The 20664-nt window shown below is 42.8% G+C and overlaps 1 protein-coding gene and 1 pseudogene across 3 annotated transcripts in view; both read right to left on the bottom strand.

Annotated features, from left to right (window-relative positions):
• Positions 1 to 20664, bottom strand: part of LOC148345720 (uncharacterized) — an 85700-nt gene that overhangs the window by 15017 nt on the left and 50019 nt on the right. For all 3 annotated transcript variants that reach the window (XM_088325826.1, XM_088325825.1, XM_088325827.1), the window contains exon 2: positions 12976 to 13136. In XM_088325826.1, coding sequence (XP_088181952.1) covers positions 12976 to 13136 — 161 coding nt within the window. The remainder of the gene's footprint in view (positions 1 to 12975; positions 13137 to 20664) is intronic.
• Positions 10306 to 12963, bottom strand: LOC148345721 (uncharacterized; annotated as a pseudogene).

The raw sequence follows: 20664 nt of genomic DNA on the forward strand, positions 1-20664 counted from the left end.
CAGCCCACCAGTTGAAAATTTCAATAAAAGCTGGAGATGTTGTCTGTGCCCTCCTAAAAGAAGTAGAACTATGTGCAGTGCTGATTTATCTTGTATTTTGTGTAATTTCAATGAATGGGTCTACTCCATTGTGAATGCTACATTTTGTTTTATAAAATTACAGAGAGCATCAGCTTGTTTTGCTGGAGTGCTGGTTATGACTTGGGGGTCCCCTTCACTTTCTGGGCTGCTGATGGTGCTACTGCAGCTTGGGGAGACAATGAAAGTGAAAATGCTGGAGTCAAAATCCCCCTCATCTTTTCTCTGTGGCGCCAAACTCAAGGCGTCTCTTTTTTTCCCCTTGCCGGTGTAGCCCCCTGCGTTTTGCGTGGAGTCCTGATGTTTTGCAAAAGCAGGATATGCATGTGTGGATACTGTATATGAATTTATGTTCATGCTGAACAAAGAGAGAAACTGTGTAACATGTAATCCTGGTCGCTTAGATTAGTACAGGGCTCTTGTCGTAATGTTGACTAGTTTTAACGTTATATATTATAGTTAACAGTTTAAATCAACGACCATTTTGTAAGGGGTTAGCTCAATTCCATAGTTAACGGTTTAAATCAACGACCGTTTATTAAGGGGTTAGCTTAAAACTTGAGCTCACCCCTTACAAAATGGTCATTGATTTAAACCGTTAACTACGCATAAATACCGTTAAGAATCATATTTTACTTTTAATCACATTGTTTCTTGTTAAATGTTAAGACAATACAAACCTTTTAATTGTAAAAGTATTTTCACTTCTCTCCAAGTCAAAATACCGAATGGAGTTCGTCGAACGTTGAGGTAGTGTGAGCGAGTCCAAGTATTTCCGAATAAATGGGCGGAACCATATAAAGGAACGCAATATACAATTATTAAACAAAATCTATGAACTATCTCAGGGAAAAAATATAGTGTTCTCATTTATAAATATTAAATTTGTGTTTCGAAGTAAAGACTATCCAGTTTTAGTTAGGACACTGTACGGGTCAGCCACTTGCATTGTAAATGGCATCCCTATTTTTTTGATATGGAATTATCCAGCGCGAAAAAGGCGGAAACTAAGCATCAGCTTGTTTTGCTGGAGTGCTGGTTATGACTTGGGGGTCCCCTTCACTTTCTGGGCTGCTGATGGTGCTACTTCAGATTGGGGAGACAATGACAGTGAAAGTGCTGGAGTCAAAATCCCCCTCATCTTCTTTCTCTGTGATGCCAAACTCAAGGCGTCTCTTTTTTTGCCCTTGCTGGTGTAGCCCCCTGCGTTTTGCATGGAGTCCTGATGTTTTGCAAAATCAGAATATGCATGTCTGGATACTGTATATGAATTTATATTCATGCTGAACAAAGAGAGAAACTGTGTAACATGTAATCCTGGTCGCTTAGATTAGTACAGGCTCTTGTCGTAATGTGGACTAGTTTTAACGTTATATATTATAGTTAACAGTTTAAATCAACGACCATTTTGTAAGGGGTTAGCTCAATTCCATAGTTAACGGTTTAAATCAACGACCGTTTTTTAAGGGGTTAGCTTAAAACTCGAGCTAACCCCTTACAAAACGATCATTGATTTAAACCGTTAACTTTGCATAAATACCGTTAAGTATAATATTTTATTTTTAATCACATTGTTTCTTGTTAAATGTTAAGACAATACAAACCTTTTAATTGTAAAAGTGTTTTCACTTCTCTCGAAGTCAAAATACCGAATGGAGTTCGTCGAACGTTGGGGTTGTATAAGCGAGTCCAAGTAGGTCTGAATAAATGGGCGGAACCATATAAAGGAACGCAATATACAATTATTAAACAAAATCCATGAACTATCTCAGGGGAAAAATATAGTGTTCTCATTTATAAATATTACATTTGTGTTTCGAAGTAAAGACTATCCAGTTTTAGTTAGAACACTGTACGGGTCAGTCACTTGCATTGAAAATGGCATCCCTATTGTTTTGATATAAAATTCTCCAGCGCGAAAAAGGCGGAAACTAGCACCTAACGTGTGCAACACCATCAACAGAGGACAAAGACTAGGAACCTTCCCGTGGTGTCCTGCGAAGGGCTCTCTCCAGGGGGAGCCTTACGAATCCAACTCAGTCCACTCAGACTCGCTCTTTCTTTCTTTCTTGGTCCTCTCTCCTTCTTTGTCTCTCCTTTTCTCTCTTCCCCCTTTACACTCTTGTCTCTCATTTTCTCTATCCCTCTCTTTCCTACTCTCTCCCCACCTCTCTCACTCTCTTTTCCCCCTTTTTGCGTTTTACTCTGTCTGTCTTTCTCTCTTTCTATCTGTCCCTCTCTTTCTCTCTCTTCTACTCTCCTCTCTCTGTTCTTCTTAGGGCGGGCGACTTCGAGAGCAATCCTGGCCTCCAGTCCAAATGCCAGTGGTGCTTTCGAACCATTCACTCCGACCACACCCCAATCACCTGTGCTATCTGCCCAAGGGGCTTCCATAAATCATGCACCGCCCTGTCCGAACGTACTAAGGACTTTAGAGGCTTCGTCTGCTTGGTTTGCTTGGGTCGCACCCCGTCAGGCCTGGCGGCACAGGACAGTTGCAGCCCCCTCTCCTTCGGAGAACTACGGAGCCTCCCACGAGCGAGTCTGGCGCTACTATGGATTACCTTATGCGCCTTGAGTGACTTAACGACGACGACACCATCAACACAACCAAACTCGATTTGATTAGAGTACAGTGGGACCTCGCTACTTACTTACTACTACTCGCGGTTTGACGTTCGCGGGTTCAGAGCTTCGCGGGTCTAAAAAAATAATATAAATTATATTTGTATATATATATATATATATATATATATATATATATATATATATATATATATATATCTCATCTCATCTCATTAGCCGTACCGCTTATCCTCATTAGGGTCGCGGGGGGGCTGGAGCCCATCCCAGCCATCTCCGGGCAGTGGGCAGGGGTCACCCTGAACTGGTTGCCAGCCAATCGCAGGGCACACGGGGACAGACATCTCACTCGCTCTTTTCACACCTAGGGACAATTTGGACCAATTCACATGAAATGCATGTTTTTGGAATGTGGGAGGAAAACGGAGTCCCCAGAGGAAACCCACGCAAGCAGGGGGAGAACATACAAACTCCGCACAGGAAGTCTGGAGCTGGATTTGAACCCACGCAGGAGGTTCCCATGACTTGAACTGTGCCGCACATGCGCTAACCACTGCCCCACCGTGCTTTATATATATAAAGCATATATGTACAGTGCATCCGGAAAGTATTCACAGTGCTTCACTTTTTCCACATTTTGTTATGTTACAGCCTCATTCCAAATTGTATTAATTTAATCTCTTATCTCAAAATTCTACACAAAATACTCCATTATGACAATGTGAAAAAGTTTTTTTTTGAATTTATTAAAAATAGAAAAACTAAGAAATCATATTTACATAAGTATTCACAGCCTTTGCTTAATACTTTGTTGATCCACCTTTGGCAGCAAATACAGTCTCAAGCTCAGTCAGGTTGGATGGGAGACGTTTGTGCACAGCCATTATCAGATCTCTCCAGAGATGTTCGATCGGATTCAAGTCTGGACTCTGGCTGGGCCACTCCAGGACATTCACGGAGTGGTTCTGAAGCCAATCTTTTGAGATCTTGGCTGTGTGCTTTGGGTCGTTGTCCTGCTGAAAAATGAACCTTCGCCCCAGCCTGAGGTCAAGAGCGCTCTGGAGCAGGTTTTCATCCAGAATATCTCTATATGCATTCATTTTTCCTTCTACCCTGACTAGTCTGCCAGTTCCTGCTGCTGAAAAACATCCCCACAGCATGATGCTGCCACCACCATGCTTCACTGTAGGGATGGTATTGGCCTGGTGATGAGCGGTGCCTGGTTTCCTCCAAACATGGCGCCTGGCATTCACACCAAAGAGTTCAATCTTTGTCTCATCAGACCAGACAATTTTGTTTCCCATGGTCCGAGAGTCATTCAGGTGCTTTTTGGCAAATTCCAGACGGGCTTCCATGTTTCTTTTACTAAAGAGTGGCTTTCGTCTGGCAACTCTACCATACAGGCCTGATTGGTGGATTGCTGCAGAGATGGTTGTCCATCTGGAAGGCTCTCCTCTCTCCACAGAGGAACGCTGGAGCTCTGACAGAGTGACCATCGGGTTCTTGGTCACCTCCCTGACTAAGGCCCTTCTTCCCCGATCGCTCAGTTTAGAAAGGCCGGCCAGCTCTAGGAAGAGTCCTGGTGGTTCCAAATGTCTTTCATTTACAAAAAATGGAGGCCACTGTGCTCATTGGGACCTTCAAAGCATCAGAATTTTTTTTGTATCCCTCCCCAGATTTGTGCCTCAGGACAATCCTGTCTCGCAGGTCTGCAGACAGTTCTTTTGACTTCATGCTTGGTGTTTGTGCTCTGACATGCACACTCAACTGTGGGACCTTATATAGACAGGTGTGTGCCTTTCCAAATCATGTCCAATCAACTGAATTTACTGCAGGTGGACTCCAGTTAAGCTGTAGAAAGATCTCAAGGATGATCAGTCGAAAAAAGATGCACCTGAGCTCAATTTTGAGCTTCATGGCAAAGGCTGTGAATACTTATGTAAATGTGATTTCTGAGATTTCTATTTTTAAAAAATTCAAAAAAAGTTTTAAAAAAAAGTTTTGTGTAGAATTTTTAGATAAGAGATTAAATTAATACAATTTGGAATGAGGCTGTAACATAACAAAATGTGGAAAAAGTGAAGCGTTGTGCATACTTTCCGGATGCACTGTATTTATATATACCGTATTTTCCGCACTATAAGGCGCACCGGGTTATAGGGTGCACCCCGAAAAAATAGTTTTTGGTCCTATTTTTGAGATACATAAGACGCACCCGATTATAAGGCGCTACAATGGGAACGTGGACAAAACAGTCAGATAGTTCAGTCCAACTTATTACCCCCTTAATATTCCCAAAGCTTGCAAAGACGCAAATACGTGTCGAGAACACGTGCGGATGCTGTGTCCGTACGATGTCACTCAAATGCATCGTTCCATCATTCAGAAGGTTAAAGTCTTGGGATTCAAGAAATGCCAACCATTCCCTAGTTTATATTTTCTTTTTCACTCGCAACTTTACTGTGCATATGACAATAAACACTTGGAATTGAGTTTAATTTAAAAATAGACACTCTATTCCATCCATTATCTGCACCGCTTATCACAGAAAAATCTAGTTCAGTCTGAAACAAGATATATAGCCGGAGTAGCTCACCGAAGTCGTTGTGTTCATGATAATGTGCAGCCGTGGTCCTCTTATATCCGTGAATGTAGTAAATCCAGAATAAAATATTTACAAATACAGTATAGTAAAAAATGCTTTCTGTATGCCGTCAGCCACGTGCTATACAAATTCATCTTTTTCGGCCAAATGCAGGCTTTGTTCAGCCGTGAAAGCCAATGCCAGCCTGTAAATGATAAAAAGGATCCGCCTCTTGACCTCCGAATAACTTTAGCCAATAGTGATCGATTCAACTGATGATTGACGCATCTTTTTTGGCCAATTGCAGGCTTTGTTTTGCCGTTTAAGCCAATGCTAGCCTGTAAATGATAAAAAGGATCCGCCCCTTGACCTCCGAATAACTTTGGCCAATAGTGATCGATTCAAATGACGATTGACACATTGGTTAGCCAATGAAACGCCGGTAAATAAATCTCAGCATACACCGCGGACTACTTGATGTTCGGGGGAAAACTAGTTGGCGGCTGCAAGTTAGTTGCAAGACTTTGCGAACTAATATTGATCAATAAATAAGGCGCACTGTATTATAAGGCGCATGGTCAGCTTTAAAAAAAAATAAAGGCTTAAATGTCTATTCTTAACACATCGTGCCTTATAGTGCGGAAAATACGGTATACATATATATATATATATATATATATATATATATATATATATGCGCGGCAAGTCATGGGAACCTCCTGCGTGGGTTCAAATCCAGCTCCAGACTTCCTGTGCGGAGTTTGTATATTCTCCCACTGCTTGCGTGGGTTTCCTCCGGGCACTCCGGTTTCCTCCCACATTCCAAAAACATGCATTTCAGGTGAATTGGCCAGTCCAAATTGTCCCTAGGTGTGAATGAGCGAGTGAGATGTCTGTCCCCCCGTGTATATCTATATATATATATCTATATATCTATATATCTATATATCTATATATATATATATATATATATATATATATATATATATATATATATATGTATATATATATATATTTTTTTTTTAAAGCATTTTTGAAGGGGCGTCGCTACTTCGTGGTTCCACGTTCGCAGGTTCAGAGCTTTGCAGGTCTAAAAAATAATAATAAAATAAAATAATAAAAAAATATATATATTATTTTATTTTTATTTTTTCAAGCATTTTGGAAGGGGCGTCGCTACTTCGCGGATTTTCAATTTTTGGGGGTGGTTTTGGTCCCCATTAACCGCAATAACTAAATAATAATACTTTCATCATCACGGATTCAAAAGACACGCTTCTTACTTTTAGGTTTGATAAATAATATTTTTGTTGTAGATTCATCTTTATTTTGTTGCGAATATCAAATATATGATACATTGGATTTCATTCGAGATTTATTGTCTTATGAAATCGCTGTACCAAATGCTGCCCTGGCAACAGAGTTCATAGATTTGGAGAAATTAGCTGATTACACTGCATACCACTTTGCACCATTTAATGAAAAGATATACGTTTTTAGAAAATATGACTTAACTGGTGTGCTCTTGAATTCGAGTGTTTAAAATGACACATTATGAACGGCAGAAATTGTGCTCATTTATGCATGAGTTTACATTTTGACAAACACTAAATATATTTGATATTTGGACTGAGGTTTGTGGGGGCTATCTGTATGAGCAAGGCCTAGCTGGCTCCGGACTTTGGACGCAGAATTAAATGTGATTCTATGCAATTTTAACATGTTCGTTCTATGTTGCCACTTTGTGCATGTGATTGGCAAGATATTTGTGTGTGTTTAGCCCCTGCCAAGCGGATACAATGTAAATATGTGAACAAACCATGTGGTGAAATGCAGAGCTGGGGATTAAGATGGAAACTGCATGAGTGCTGTTGTGCCTACAAGCCAATCAAACTTAAGGACCTCTTACACAAATCTCCTGATTATTTTTTTTTTAACATTATATTGGTGTTTTGATGGGTATGTCATGTTGGATGAAGGCGTCTACCAAACATGTAACCATAGCTATAACTTAAAGTAGTTGAGGTATTCCCCACAGTGTTTTGAGAAAAGTTCATGCTTTGTTATTGTTAATGGTCGACTAAATTGATAAAATCATGTTTAAGTTTAGTGACATTTACAGACTAGACATTGTTTCCCACATTGCTTTATAGTTAAGGCTACACCTGCTACCTTAACTGGCTAATGTCTATTCTTAAAACATCGTACCAAGAGTAAAAGGTTTAATATTGAACACTAAATTGTCCATCCATCCACCCATCTTCTACCGCTTTGTCCCTTTCGGGGTCACGGGTGGGAGGGCTGGAGCCTATCCCATTTACCTCGGGCGTAAGGCAGGGTACACCCTGGTTGAGTCGCCACCTCATCACATGGCTAACACAAACAGACAAACAACCATTCACACTGCGACACTGAATTGTACCTGAGTAAATGAATACATATGATGATTCATAAAATCAATTCTTACATTATCTCAATGAGTTGGGTTCCATTCTTAAAACAAGTTGATGTGAGTCTTGAAACAAGTAAAAAATATCCTTAAGCTGAGTTGTTAATATGCCTCTAGGCTATCTCTTCGACAATTTAAGATACATTTGCTTACAATTACTTGAATAATATAAGTTAGTTGGCACAATATTAATTTTCTTGAAACAAGTGATAGTATCTTAACTATCTTCAGCCTGAATAAGTAAATAAGTCCCAAAAAATTGTGATCAGATAAATACACTGAATTCAAGTAAATTACACTAGTCCATACTTTCAATTTTTGCAGTGAACATGAGACCATTGGCATAATTTGTAAATATGAAGTCATTAAAATATTGCCTTTACCAAAAAATTTTAGCATGAAAAAGTTAGCATTTAGCCGTTAGCATCACTTTTTAAAATGTACCTGTTAGCATAACTCATTAACATGAGGCCATTAGCATAAGTTGTAAATATGAAGTCGTTAAAATGTAGCCAAAATTACCAAAAAATTTTACTATGAAGAAGTTAGCATTGCCGACAGTGTTTACAGCTAGCTTGCGCTAATACTTGGGCTGGCTGTGCCAGCCTAACCCATTGCTGGCAGTGTTTACAGCTAGCTTGAGCGAATACTTGGGCTGGCTTAGCCAGCCCAACTTGTCACCAACAGTTTTTACTGCTAGCATTAGTAAGCATAGCATCAACCTCTCATCGCTAATACTTGGGCTGGCAACTGATCACCAACAGTGTTTACAGCTAGCTTGCGCTAATGTTGTGGCTGGCTATGCCAGCCCAACACTTTGCTAGCGGCGCACATAGTTAGCATCCTCTCGCTAGCATCCACTCTTAGGAATTCACCATTTACCCATGGTTAAAGGAAATTTGGGTCGGGCCACCCTGGACAGTCCCTGCTTACTATGACTACCGTCTGGAAAAGCCCTCGTTTCCATGACTACCCATAGAAATGAATGGGCCCATGTATTACGGATGGGAGAATTTCAAAACCCATTATTCCGGATGGGGACTCCTATCGCTGTGAATAGACACACAACAAGAGTCCCGGTCGGGCCGAAATTTTTGATATATGAATCGATGGGGTATTCTAAAAGCTCTGGGAGGAGTTCCCCGTTAAAAGTCGGCGGAAGAAGATAGATATAATAATAATATCTCGGAGGATTATAATAGTTGCAAGCACAACTACATTGCCCTGTGCTTACAGCACTTGGCAATGTAATCGTGCCTTGCTGAAGCAATCAAAACTAATTACCTGATCTTAAACCAACATGCGGGCAAGGAACAACTCAAAACCTCAGCGTGAGGAAAAAGAGAAACCTTGAGATGGGACCTCACAAGTGGTAATCCCCCTTTCAGGATGACCAGGGTGAATTAGATTTAGCATTACAGTACACAAACATAGTAAACACTAGGTAACATGTTGAAAATTTGTCCGGAAAGTGCATGACAGCAACGACGCCCCCAGCCTGTAAATTAGTCCAGAAAGTCTATGACGGCCACGACGCAGCTTCCCATCTCTGCCAGCTGGTCAATGCAGGCGTTGACATGCTTCAGGTCAAACGCTGGTCCACTGACTCATCTCAAATCGTCCTTCTCCTTCGTATCACCACCAGCCAGGCAGTCGGAAAAAGACAGAACAGTACAGAATATGAGGTGGGCATCAATCATAAGCTTTGGAAAAGAAGTGTGTCTTAAGCCTTGATTTAAAAACTTCCATTGAGGTTGCAGATCTTATCTCCGGAGGCAGGGCATTCAATAGCACCGAGGCCCGGATGGAGAACGCTCTCAAGCCTGCAGACTTCTTGGCTCTCGGAGTCACAAGTAAACCGGCATTTTCCGAGAGGAGACTCCGTGCAGGAACATAGGGGGAAATCAAATCAGATAAGAGGGTGCAAGTCCATGCAAACATTTGTATGTTAATAAGAGAACCTTAAAGTCACATCTTAAGTGGACTGGGAGCCAGTGTAAGTTGGCCAATACAGGAGTAATATGCTCAAACTTTTTCGTCTTAGTCAAAAGTCTAGCTGCCGCATTCTGAACCTAGACATGGGGAGACCAGAAAGCAATACATTACAGCAGGGGTCGGGAACCTATGGCTCACGAGCCATATATGGCTCTTTCTATGAGTATCTGTGGCTCAGAGACAAATTTGATTGCATGCAAAATTTCTCCATCTTGCTTAAAACTTGAGTTGTCTATCCTATTTTGATACACGCAAAGCCAAACCAAAGCTAAATAACAGGATATTACTTTGCAGTATATATAGGGCACGTTTTTCACTACAATTTACAGTCAAGTAACACACAAAAAAAGGGGGAAAAAAAACTCGTTTTGGTTTTACAACGCTAAAGAATCCTTTATATAAAAGTTCACTATATAATCTGTGTTCAGTGTTCAGATACCTTATGATGAATCCACAGAACTGTAAATACGCTAAAACACCGGAAGAGAACTTAGTCATTTGATTGGGTGAGTGGGAGGGATGGGTGGAGCTATGCAAAAAGTGCAAGCACTCCCTCCCATCTCTCGCCCTACGCTGTCTGTGCCAAAAGTGAGCTCATCAGGCTCCCTATTTGCAGAATGTTGTGACGTTTTTACACAATAACTGCTTGCATCTGGTTTTGAAACCAATATATATGAAAAAAAGGGTCAAAAGGAGTTTAACCGATCTTGAGTAATTGCAAGAAAGAGACAAGTGGTATGTTTGTTGATTTTGGGACAGGGGCTCTGGCATTATTCTCTTTTCATAATTTTTATCAAATCATCAAAAATAAATGTGCTGAAGACTAAGCTTTTGTCTGGGGTGCGGGTTTAGCAATTTAGTACATTTGTCTCATAATATATGGCGTGGCTCTTTCCCAAAATAAAATTAATATTTTTTGCTTTTATGGCTCTTTGAGTCAAAAAGGTTCCCGACCCCTGCATTACAGTCATCAAGCCGAGAAGTAATAAACGCATGAATTAAAACCTCTGCATCTGATTTGGACAGCATCAAACGAATCTTCGCAATATTACGGAGGTGGTAGAAAACTATTCTAGTAATATTTTTCACGTGTGACTGAAACGACGGATTAGGATCAAATATAACACCTAGATTTTTGACCCGAGTCACTATGGGTGATATTACATTTGTCTAGGTTCAGGGCAGTGTTTGAAAAAAAAACTCACAACAGTGAGCTGGACCAATAATCGACATTTCAGTTTTTTTCTCGGTTAAGGCGCAAAAAAATAAGTGACATCCATCTTTGAATCTCAGTAAGGCAAGCCTCCAGATTTTGAAAATTTAACTGTCCAGTTGTCTCCAGTGGCACATACAGTTGAGTGCCATCTGCATAGAAATGGAAACTAAGATTATACTTGCAGATAATGTCACCAAGTGGTGTTCCACAGGGGACATCAGAGTGTTTAGAGGTCAGATTGCCTTAGTTAACACGTTGCATCCTGTCTGACAGGTCGGACCTAAAACACCAGAGTACAGTTCCTGAGATACCAATGCATTCCAGACGAACAAGCAATATGTTGTGGTCGACAGTATCAAAAGCAGCACTGAGATCCAGTAGCAGTAACATTGATGAGGCACCGGAATATATTGCTAAAAGGAGATCATTGGTTACTTTAGCCAGGGCTGTCTCAGAAGAGTGATTTGCCCTAAATGCTGACTGGCCAGTTCAAAAGAGGGTATTTTCTGACACGAAGTCATTTAGCTGCTGTGCAACGACCTTTTCAAGTAAAAATGGCAGATTTGACACTGGCCTATAATTACCTAGGCTTTCTGGATCAAGGTTAGGTTGCTTAAGCAAGGGTTTAATGACGGCAGACTTGAAAGCTAAAGGAATAATACCCAAGGATAGCGATATATTAATAATATTTTAAACTGATGGTCCTAAGATCCCAAACAGATCCTTCACCAATGAAACTGGAAACGGATCAAGCAGGCAAGTAGTTTGTTTGGCCCTACTAACCATCTGTGTTAGACTATCAAAGGACAAATCATTGAAACTGGAGAATGTTTCTAAACAACCGCCGACACATTCCTTTCTTAACACCTCCACATTTTTGAGGTAGGACGAGGTTGTAGAGCGTACATTTAAAATTTCATTCCTAATGAGTTGAATATTTCTATTAAAACATTCCATAAAGTCATCAGCAGAATAAGTAGAGCTATTTGGGTTAAGTTGTTGTCTGGAAGGTTTCGCAATTGTGACAAACAAAAATTTCAGATTACTCTTATGTATAACGATAATCTTAGAGAAAAACGATGCTTTAGCTGAGGCAAGAGCTACTTTATATTTCAGCAAGCTGTCACACCAGGCCAGTCGGAAGACCTCCAGCTTTGTAGTGCGTCAATTTCGTTTAAGTTTCCTGCAACCTTGTTTGAGTGACCTGGTTTCTTCAGTAAACCAAGGTGTATGCTTCTTAGGTCGAAATGTATGCCTTAGGGGCGCCACAGAAACAAGAACATTAACCAAAGCAGTATTAAAGTTGTTTGTGAGTGAGTCAACAGACCCAGTGTACGAAGGGAAGGCTGCAGTTACCGTAGGTAATAGTTCTTTTAAAGTTAATCCCACTGCAGGGCGGATATTGCGACTGCTAAAACCTAAATTTTCCTTATTACTGTAAACATTGAACAGCACCTCTCACTTAACAAGATCGTGATCAGAGATGGCATTAGGATAAGGTAACACTGTAACATTTGAGGCTACTACGCCCCGGGTCAGAACAAGATCTAGAGTGTTCCCATCTTTATGAGTGGGCACATCAACTATTTGATTGAAACCAAATGTATCAATCAGTGACTTAAAAGAATTTGCAAGTGAATTTGATTTTATGTGAACATTAAAATCACCAATAATTACAACATTGTCCGCATAAGTTACTAACAGTTCCGAAAATTCATCCAAAAAATTTAAGTATGGTCAGGGTGGGCGATACACAACAACTACATAAATTGGTGTTGACATAAAAGACCTCATAACAAGTGCTTAAAACGTTTTAATAACAGTAGGGGTACCAGGAGTAAATTTCAACTTACTTTCCGACAAAGTTAGAGGGAGAAGCCTCATTTAACACTACAAACTCATTTGGTTTTAACCAGGTCTCACAAGGGCCAACAAGTTTATGATTGTTTTCATTAATAAGGTCGTTGACAAGTAAAGCTTTGGAGGCTAGTGATCTAATATTCAGAAGGCCAAGCTTCAGCACTGTGGACTGAGCTGAGCACTTTCCCGAGTTTTGAACCTTATGGTTACCTTGGTGGTAACCTCCACAGGATTATACTGCCAGTCCTGCGTCTTGTGCTTTGCATGGCGGCAGATGCGGCCCGAATTCCATACCACAGGAATATTGTTGACAGGTGGAGTAGCAGGATGACTAGTGGTAGAAAATAATGTTATTTCTTCTCCCTCCTCACCTAACAAGGGAAAATCAGAGGTAAGAAGCACAGAAGAAGATGCTATTGAACACAGTACAGTTCAGGGTGTGTGGTGCAGGCAATGGAACGCTCTAAACTACAAAAACTATGTGAATCTAGCATAGCGCTAGTTAGCCCTAGCAATACAGACTCCACACCCGTGATCACAGGTTCACTCAGGTTCATCACCTGTGACCTGGCCTGCACTAGTGTACCCTGTCATGGAAGGCTTAAACAGTAATATATTTTTAGAAAGAGTGAGAGCACCTTCCCAGTTAGGGTGAAGGCCGTTTCTCCTAAGCAGGTCAGGTCGGCCCCAGAAAGCAGGCCAGTTATCCACATACCTAAATCCCTGCTGACTACAGAAACTTGCCAGCCACCGGTTTAGTGAGACTAGTCTGCTAAACCTCTCATCATTGCCTCTCGCAGGCAAGGGGCCAGAGACAATTACAGATGCAGAGTCATCTTTCTGGCGAGATTACAGGTCCTAGCAATATTTTCCTTTGTAATCTCAGATTGCCTCATTTTAGTATCATTAGAGCCGACGTGAATGACTATATCGGTGTAGCTAGCCCTGTCCTGGTGTCTAGATTTGCATGTCAGCTCCCTCAAATTAGCCTCAATGTCGGGTGCTCTGGCCCCAGATATACACATAATTGTGGCTGGGGTGCTAATCTTTATGTTACGGGTGATGGAGTCACCTATAACTAGGGTGCGGGCTCCAGTAGACCGGGGTGGAGTGGGACTAGCTAGGGGGCTGAACTTATTATGTGACTGGATTGGCTAACCTCGATTAGCATGCCGTTTAGGGCTAATGCTAACCGGACTAGCAGGTTCGCTACAACCCACGCTAGCAGTGGTGTCCGCGGCACCTAACATTTTCCTTTTAAACTGCTCTAGCTCAGGGACACGTCCCTCTAGAAGGGCTATTTTGTGTCTGTCTGTCCGTCAATCTTTGTATATGTCTGTCAATCTATGTGCCTGTCCATCCGTCCGTCCGTCTGTCCGTCTGTCCATCTGTCTTTCTATCTGTCTGTCTTTCTATCTGTCTGTCTAGCAGCCAGCCAGCCAGCCAGCCAGCCAGTCTATCCATCTATCTACATACACATATGGAGCACTTATAAACTTAAATAAAATATTTTACCTCAAAAGTGCTAAATGTTGGTCTTTTTGGTCAAATATTTTTTCAGTACAAATTGCTTGGACAAAAAAAAAAGGGAACATTTTGGACGGAACTCAGAAATGGAAAGGGAAATCTTTGTGTCATTTTAAGCCCGAGACAAAATGATTGCGGAGTGTCTTTGCTGTGATAGTGTGATTCTTAGCTCCTACAGTTTTTTTAAACTATTTTAGGGGATTGGCCTAAATGTGAGCGTATATCAGACCTGGGCACTCCGGTCCTGGAGGGGCATACGTCCTGCCAGATTTTGAAGTTTGCTCTTCTTTAACTCAGGTGATACAAATTATAACCTCGTTAGCAAGCTAGCAAGTGCTCGTTAACGATACTGGTGATTGGAATCCCCTGTATTGGATCAGAGAAACCTCAAAAATCATGCAGAACATATGGCCCTCCAGGACCGGAGTGCCCAGGTCTGGCGTACATTGACGTTGGTGAATTTTTCATCTGCGTTAACAAACGCATTTTGTAGAATACGATCGCACTTTATTGTTTGAATAAACACGTTATATAGACTAGGATCTCCCAATTGTTATGATTAGCTCACTTTATTTTTTAAAATAGCGTATTATATAGAATACGATCGCTTTTGTCGGAAGTGTACATTTACAATTGTAACTTTTGCATCCGCGTTGACGGACGCAATTTGTAGAATACAATAGCGCTTTATTGTTTAAATAAACGCGTTATATTGACAAGGATCTCCCAATTGTTATAATTAGCTCGCTTTATTGTTTTAATAAGCGTTTTATATAGAATAAGATCGCTTTTGTTGGAAGCGCAGCAGAATGCGCGTTCACGCGAAGGGGGGGAGGAATTTGCACAGGAGTCGGATTTGGGCACAACAACTGCCGCCTACTTAATGAGTGCCCTCCGGTGGCGTTTTTTCGGCAATGCAGCTACCATTGGAAATACATCCAGCCGTTGAAAATGAACGGAAGCCGATTTAATGACTGTCTCCAGTGGCGTTTTTGCGGCAATGCAGCTACCATTGGAAATACAATGAGCCGTTGGATATGAACAGCCACCGATTTAATGAGTGCCCTCCGGTGGCGTTTTTGGGAGAATGCAACTACCATTGGAAATACTTCGTGCCGTTGGAAATGAACCGCCGCCGATTTAATGAGTGCTCTCCGGTGGCGTTTTGGGGGCAATGAAGCCACCATTGGAAATATGTCAAGCTGTTCGAAATGAACAGCCGCCGATTTAATGAGTGCCCTCCGGTGGCGTTCTTGCGGCAATTTAGCTACCATTGGAAATACATCGAGCTGTTCGAAATGAACAGCCCCCGATTTAATGAGTGCCCTCCGGTGGCGTTCATGCGGCAATGCACTTACCATTGGAAATACATCGAGCCGTTGGAAATGAACGGCCGCCGATTTAATGAGTGCCCACCGGTGGCGTTTTTGCGGCAATTAAGTCACCATTGGAAATACGTCAAGCTGTTCGAAATGAACAGCTGCCGATTTAATGAGTTCCCTCCGGTGGCATTTTTGCGGCAATGCAGCTACCATTGGAAATACATCCAGCCGTTGAAAATGAACGGAAGCCGATTTAATGACTGTCTCCGGTGGCGTTTTTGCGGCAATGCAGCTACCATTGGAAATACAATGAGCCGTTGGATATGAACAGCCACCGATTTAATGAATGCCCTCCGGTGGCGTCTTTGGGGCAATGCAACTACCATTGGAAATACTTCGTGCCGTTGGAAATGAACGGCCGCCGAATAAATGTGTGCCCTCGGTGGCGTTTTTGAGGAAATGCAGCTACCAATGGAAATACAATGAGCTGTTGGAAATGAACGTCCGCCGATTTAATGAAATCCCTCCGGTGGCGTTTTTGGGGCAATGAAGCCACCATTGGAAATACGTCAAGCTGTTCGAAATGAACAGCCGCCGATTTAATGAGTGCCCTCCGGTGGCATTCTTGCAGCAATGCACTTAGCATTGGAAATACATCGAGCCGTTGGAAATGAATAGCCGCCGATTTAATGAGATCCCTCCGGTCGCTTTTTGCGGCAATGCAACAACCATTGGAAATACATCAAGCTGTTGGAAATGAACGGCAGCCGATTTAATGAATGTCTCCGCTTGCGTTTTTGCAGCAATGCAGCTACCATTGGAAATACAATGAATCATTGGAAATGAACGGTCACCAATTTAATGAGTTCCCTCCAGTAGCGTTTTTGGGGCAATGCAGCACCCATTGGAACTACATCGAGCCGTTGGAAATGAACGGCAGCCGATTTAATGAGTGTCTCCGGTTGCGTTTTTGCAGCAATGCAGTTACCATTGGAAATACAATGAGCAGTTGGAAATGAACGGCCGCCTATTTAATGAATGCCCTCGATGGCGTTTTTGCAGCAAGGCAGCTACCATTGGAAATACATCCGCCCATTGGAAATGAACAGCCGCCGATTTAATGAGTACCCTCCGGTGGCGTTTTTGCAGCAATGCAGCTACCATTGGAAATACATCAAGCCGTTCGAAATGAACAGCCGCAGATTTAATGAGCGCCCAGGTGGCGTATTTGCGGCAATGCAACTACCATTGGAACTACATCCAGCCGTTGGAAATGAACGGCCGCCGATTAAAAGGTGTGCCCTCCAGTGGCATTTTTGCGGCAATGCAGCTACCGTTGGAAATACATCCAGCCATTCGAAATGAACGGCCGCTGATTTAATGAGTGCCCTCCGGTGGCGTTTTTGCGGCAATGCAGCTACAATACATCCAGCTGTTCGAAATGAACAGCCGCCGATTTAATGAGTGCCCTCCGGTGGCATTCTTGCAGCAATGCACTTAGCATTGGAAATACATCGAGCCGTTGGAAATGAACGGCCGCCGATTTAATGAGATCCCTCCGGTCGCTTTTTGCGGCAATGCAACTACCATTGGAAATAGAATAGAATAGAATAGAACATACCTTTATTGTCATTGCTACAAATGGGCTAACAAATACATCAAGCTGTTGGAAATGAACAGCAGCCGATTTAATGAGTGTCTCCGGTTGCGTTTTTGCAGCAATGCAGCTACCATTGGAAATACAATGAGTCATTGGAAATGAACGGTCGCCAATTTAACGAGTTCCCTCCAGTGGCGTTTTTGGGGCAATGCAGCACCCATTGGAACTACATCGAGCCGTTGGAAATGAACGGCAGCCGATTTAATGAGTGTCTCCGGTTGCGTGTTTGCAGCAATGCAGCTACCATTGGAAATACAATGAGAAGTTGGAAATGAACGGCCGCCTATTTAATGAATGCCCTCGATGGCGTTTTTGCAGCAAGGCAGCTACCATTGGAAATACATCCGCCCATTGGAAATGAACAGCCGCCGATTTAATGAGTACCCTCCGGTGGCGTTTTTGCAGCAATGCAGCTACCATTGGAAATACATCAAGCCGTTCGAAATGAACAGCGCCCAGGTGGCGTTTTTGCGGCAATGCAACTACCATTGGAAATACATCCAGCCGTTGGAAATGAACGGCAACCGATTTAATGTGTCCCCTCAGTTGGCGTTTTTGTGGCAATGCATCTACCATTGGAAAGACATTGAGCCAATGGAAATTAACGGCCACCGATTTAATGAGTGCCCTCCGGTGGCATTTTTGCGGCAATGCAGCTACCATTGGAAATACATCCAGCCGTTGGAAATGAACAGCCGCCGATTTAATGAGTGCCCTCCGGTGGCATTTTTGCGGTGTTGTGGAAAATAGACTTGCATTTGTAGAATAGAGTTGCATACATTTAGAAATGTAGAAAGACTTGCTTACATTGCTTTCAGTAGTGAGGGAATGTTGACATCATTCGAGAAGATCCTTGGCAAGACAGTTGAGTTTCCCTAAAAGGGCATGAGACCTGCAAGGCCCTTCTTCAAGGACTCTCTGAGCAAACTGAGGCGAACAACATGTCCTAATAAGGGTACGACAGCATCTTCCTTGTTGATTACTGAGGACTAGGGCCGCTTATGGGTTGTACTCAAACTGAAGCTATAAAAGCATTGTTATGTCTGGAGTTCTCTGAGTTCTTTTGGGATGACGAAATAAAAGGCTCCCCCTCATGGCTGGTTTCCGATGTACTTAATTCAATCACGAAAGAAGACTTAAAAGATTATCGAACCTACATTTTCTCCTACAGCGGCAATGAAGCTAGCATTGGTAATACATCCAGCCGTTCGAAATGAACGGCTGCCGATTTAACGAATGCCCTCCGGTGGCGTTTTTGCGGCAATGCAGCTACCATTGGAAATACATCCAGCCGTTCGAAATGAATGGCCGCTGACTTAAAGAGTGCCCTCCAGTGGCGTTGTTGGGGCAATGCAGCTACCATTGAAAATACATTGAGCCGTTGGAAATGAACGGCCACCGATTTAATGAGTTCCCTCCGGTGGCGTTTTTGCGGCAATGCAGCTACCCATCGGAAATACATTGAATTGTTGGAAATGAACGCCTGCCAATTCAATGAGTGCCCTCCGGTGGCGTTTTTGCGGCAATTCAGCCAGCATTGGAAATACATCGAGCCATTCAAAATGAAGGGCCGCCGATTTAATGACTGCCCCCCGGTGGCGTTTTAGCGGCAATGCAGCTACCATTGGAAATACATCGAACCTTTGGAAATGAAAGGCGGCCGATTTAATGAGTGCCCTCTGGTGGCTTTTTTGCGTCAATGCAGCTACCATTGGAAAAACATTGAGCCGTTGGAAATGAACGGCCGCCAATTTAATGAATGCCCTCGGTGGCGTTTTTGCGGGAATGCAGCTAACATTGGAAATACATTCAGCCGTTGGAAATGAAGGCCCACCGATTTAATGAGAACCCTCCGGTGGCGTTTTTGCGGCAATGCAGCTACCATTGAAAATACATCCAGCCAATCGAAATGAACGGCTGCCGATTTCATGAATGCCCTTCGGTGGCGTTTTTGCCGCAATGCATCTACCATTGGAAATACATCCAGCTGTTCGAAATGAATGGCCGCTGACTTAAAGAGTGCCCTCCGGTGGCGTTGTTGGGGCAATGCAGCTACCATTGGAAATACATCCAGCCGTTCGAAATGAATGGCCGCTGACTTAAAGAGTGCCCTCCAGTGGCGTTGTTGGGGAAATGCAGCTACCATTGAAAATACATTGAGCCGTTGGAAATGAACGGCCGCCAATTTAATGAGTTCCCTCCGGTGGCGTTTTTGCGGCAATGCTGCTACGATTGGGAATACATTGAATTGTTGGAAATGAACGCCTGCCAATTCAATGAGTGCCCTCGGTGGCGTTTTTGCAGCAATTCAGCCACCATAGGAAATATATCCAGCCATTCAAAATGAACGGCCGCCAATTTAATGAGTGCCCCTCGGTGGCGTTTTTTGCGGCAATGCAGCTACCGTTGGAAACACATTGAGCCGTTGGAAATGAACGGCTGCCAATTTAGAAATGCCCTTGGTGGCGTTTTTGCGGCAATGCAGCTAACATTGGAAATACATTCAGCCGTTGGAAATGAACGGCCACCGATTTATGAGTGCCCTCCGGTGGCGTTTTTGCGGCAATGCAGCTAGCATTGGAAATCCATCCAGCCGTTCGAAATGAACGGCCGCCGATTTAATGAGAACCCTCCGGTGGCGTTTTTGCGGCAATGCAGCTACCATTGAAAATACATCCAGCCGTTCGAAATGAATGGCATCTGACTTAAAGAGTGCCCTCCGGTGGCATTGTTGGGGCAATGCAGCTACCATTGAAAATACATTGAGCCGTTGGAAATGAACAGCCGCCGATTTAATGAGTGCACTCAGTTGGGGATTTTCGGCACTGCAACTGCCATTGGAAATACATTGAGCCGTTGGAAATTAACGGCCACCGATTTAATGAATGCCCTCCGGTGGCATTTTTGCAGCAATGCAGCTACCATTGGAAATACATCCAGCCGTTTGAAACCGAACAGCCGCCTATTTAATGAGTGCCCTCCGATGGCGTTTTTGCGGCAATACAGCTACCATTGGAAATACATCCAGCTGTTGGAAATTAACGGCCGACGATTTAATGAGTGCCCTCCGGTGGCGTTTTTGCGGCAATGAAGCTACCATTAAAAAATACATTGAGCCGTTGGAAATGAACGGCCGCCGACTTATGAGCTCCCTCAGGTGGCGTTTTAGCGGCAATGCAGCTACCATTGGAAAAACATCCAGCCATTCGAAATGAAGGGCCACCGATTTAATGAGTTCCCTCAGTTGGCGTTTTTGCGGCAATGCAGCTACCATTGGAAATACATTCAGCCGTTGGAAATTAACGGCCACCGATTTAATGAGTTCCCTCCGGTGGCGTTTTTGCGGCAATGCAGCTACCATTGGAAGTACATCCCGCCGCTCAAAATGAT

Source organism: Urocampus carinirostris, unplaced genomic scaffold (assembly GCF_059441175.1).
Source record: "Urocampus carinirostris isolate Australia breed hairy pipefish unplaced genomic scaffold, RoL_Ucar_1.0 HiC_scaffold_30, whole genome shotgun sequence".
NCBI lineage: Eukaryota > Metazoa > Chordata > Actinopteri > Syngnathiformes > Syngnathidae > Urocampus > Urocampus carinirostris.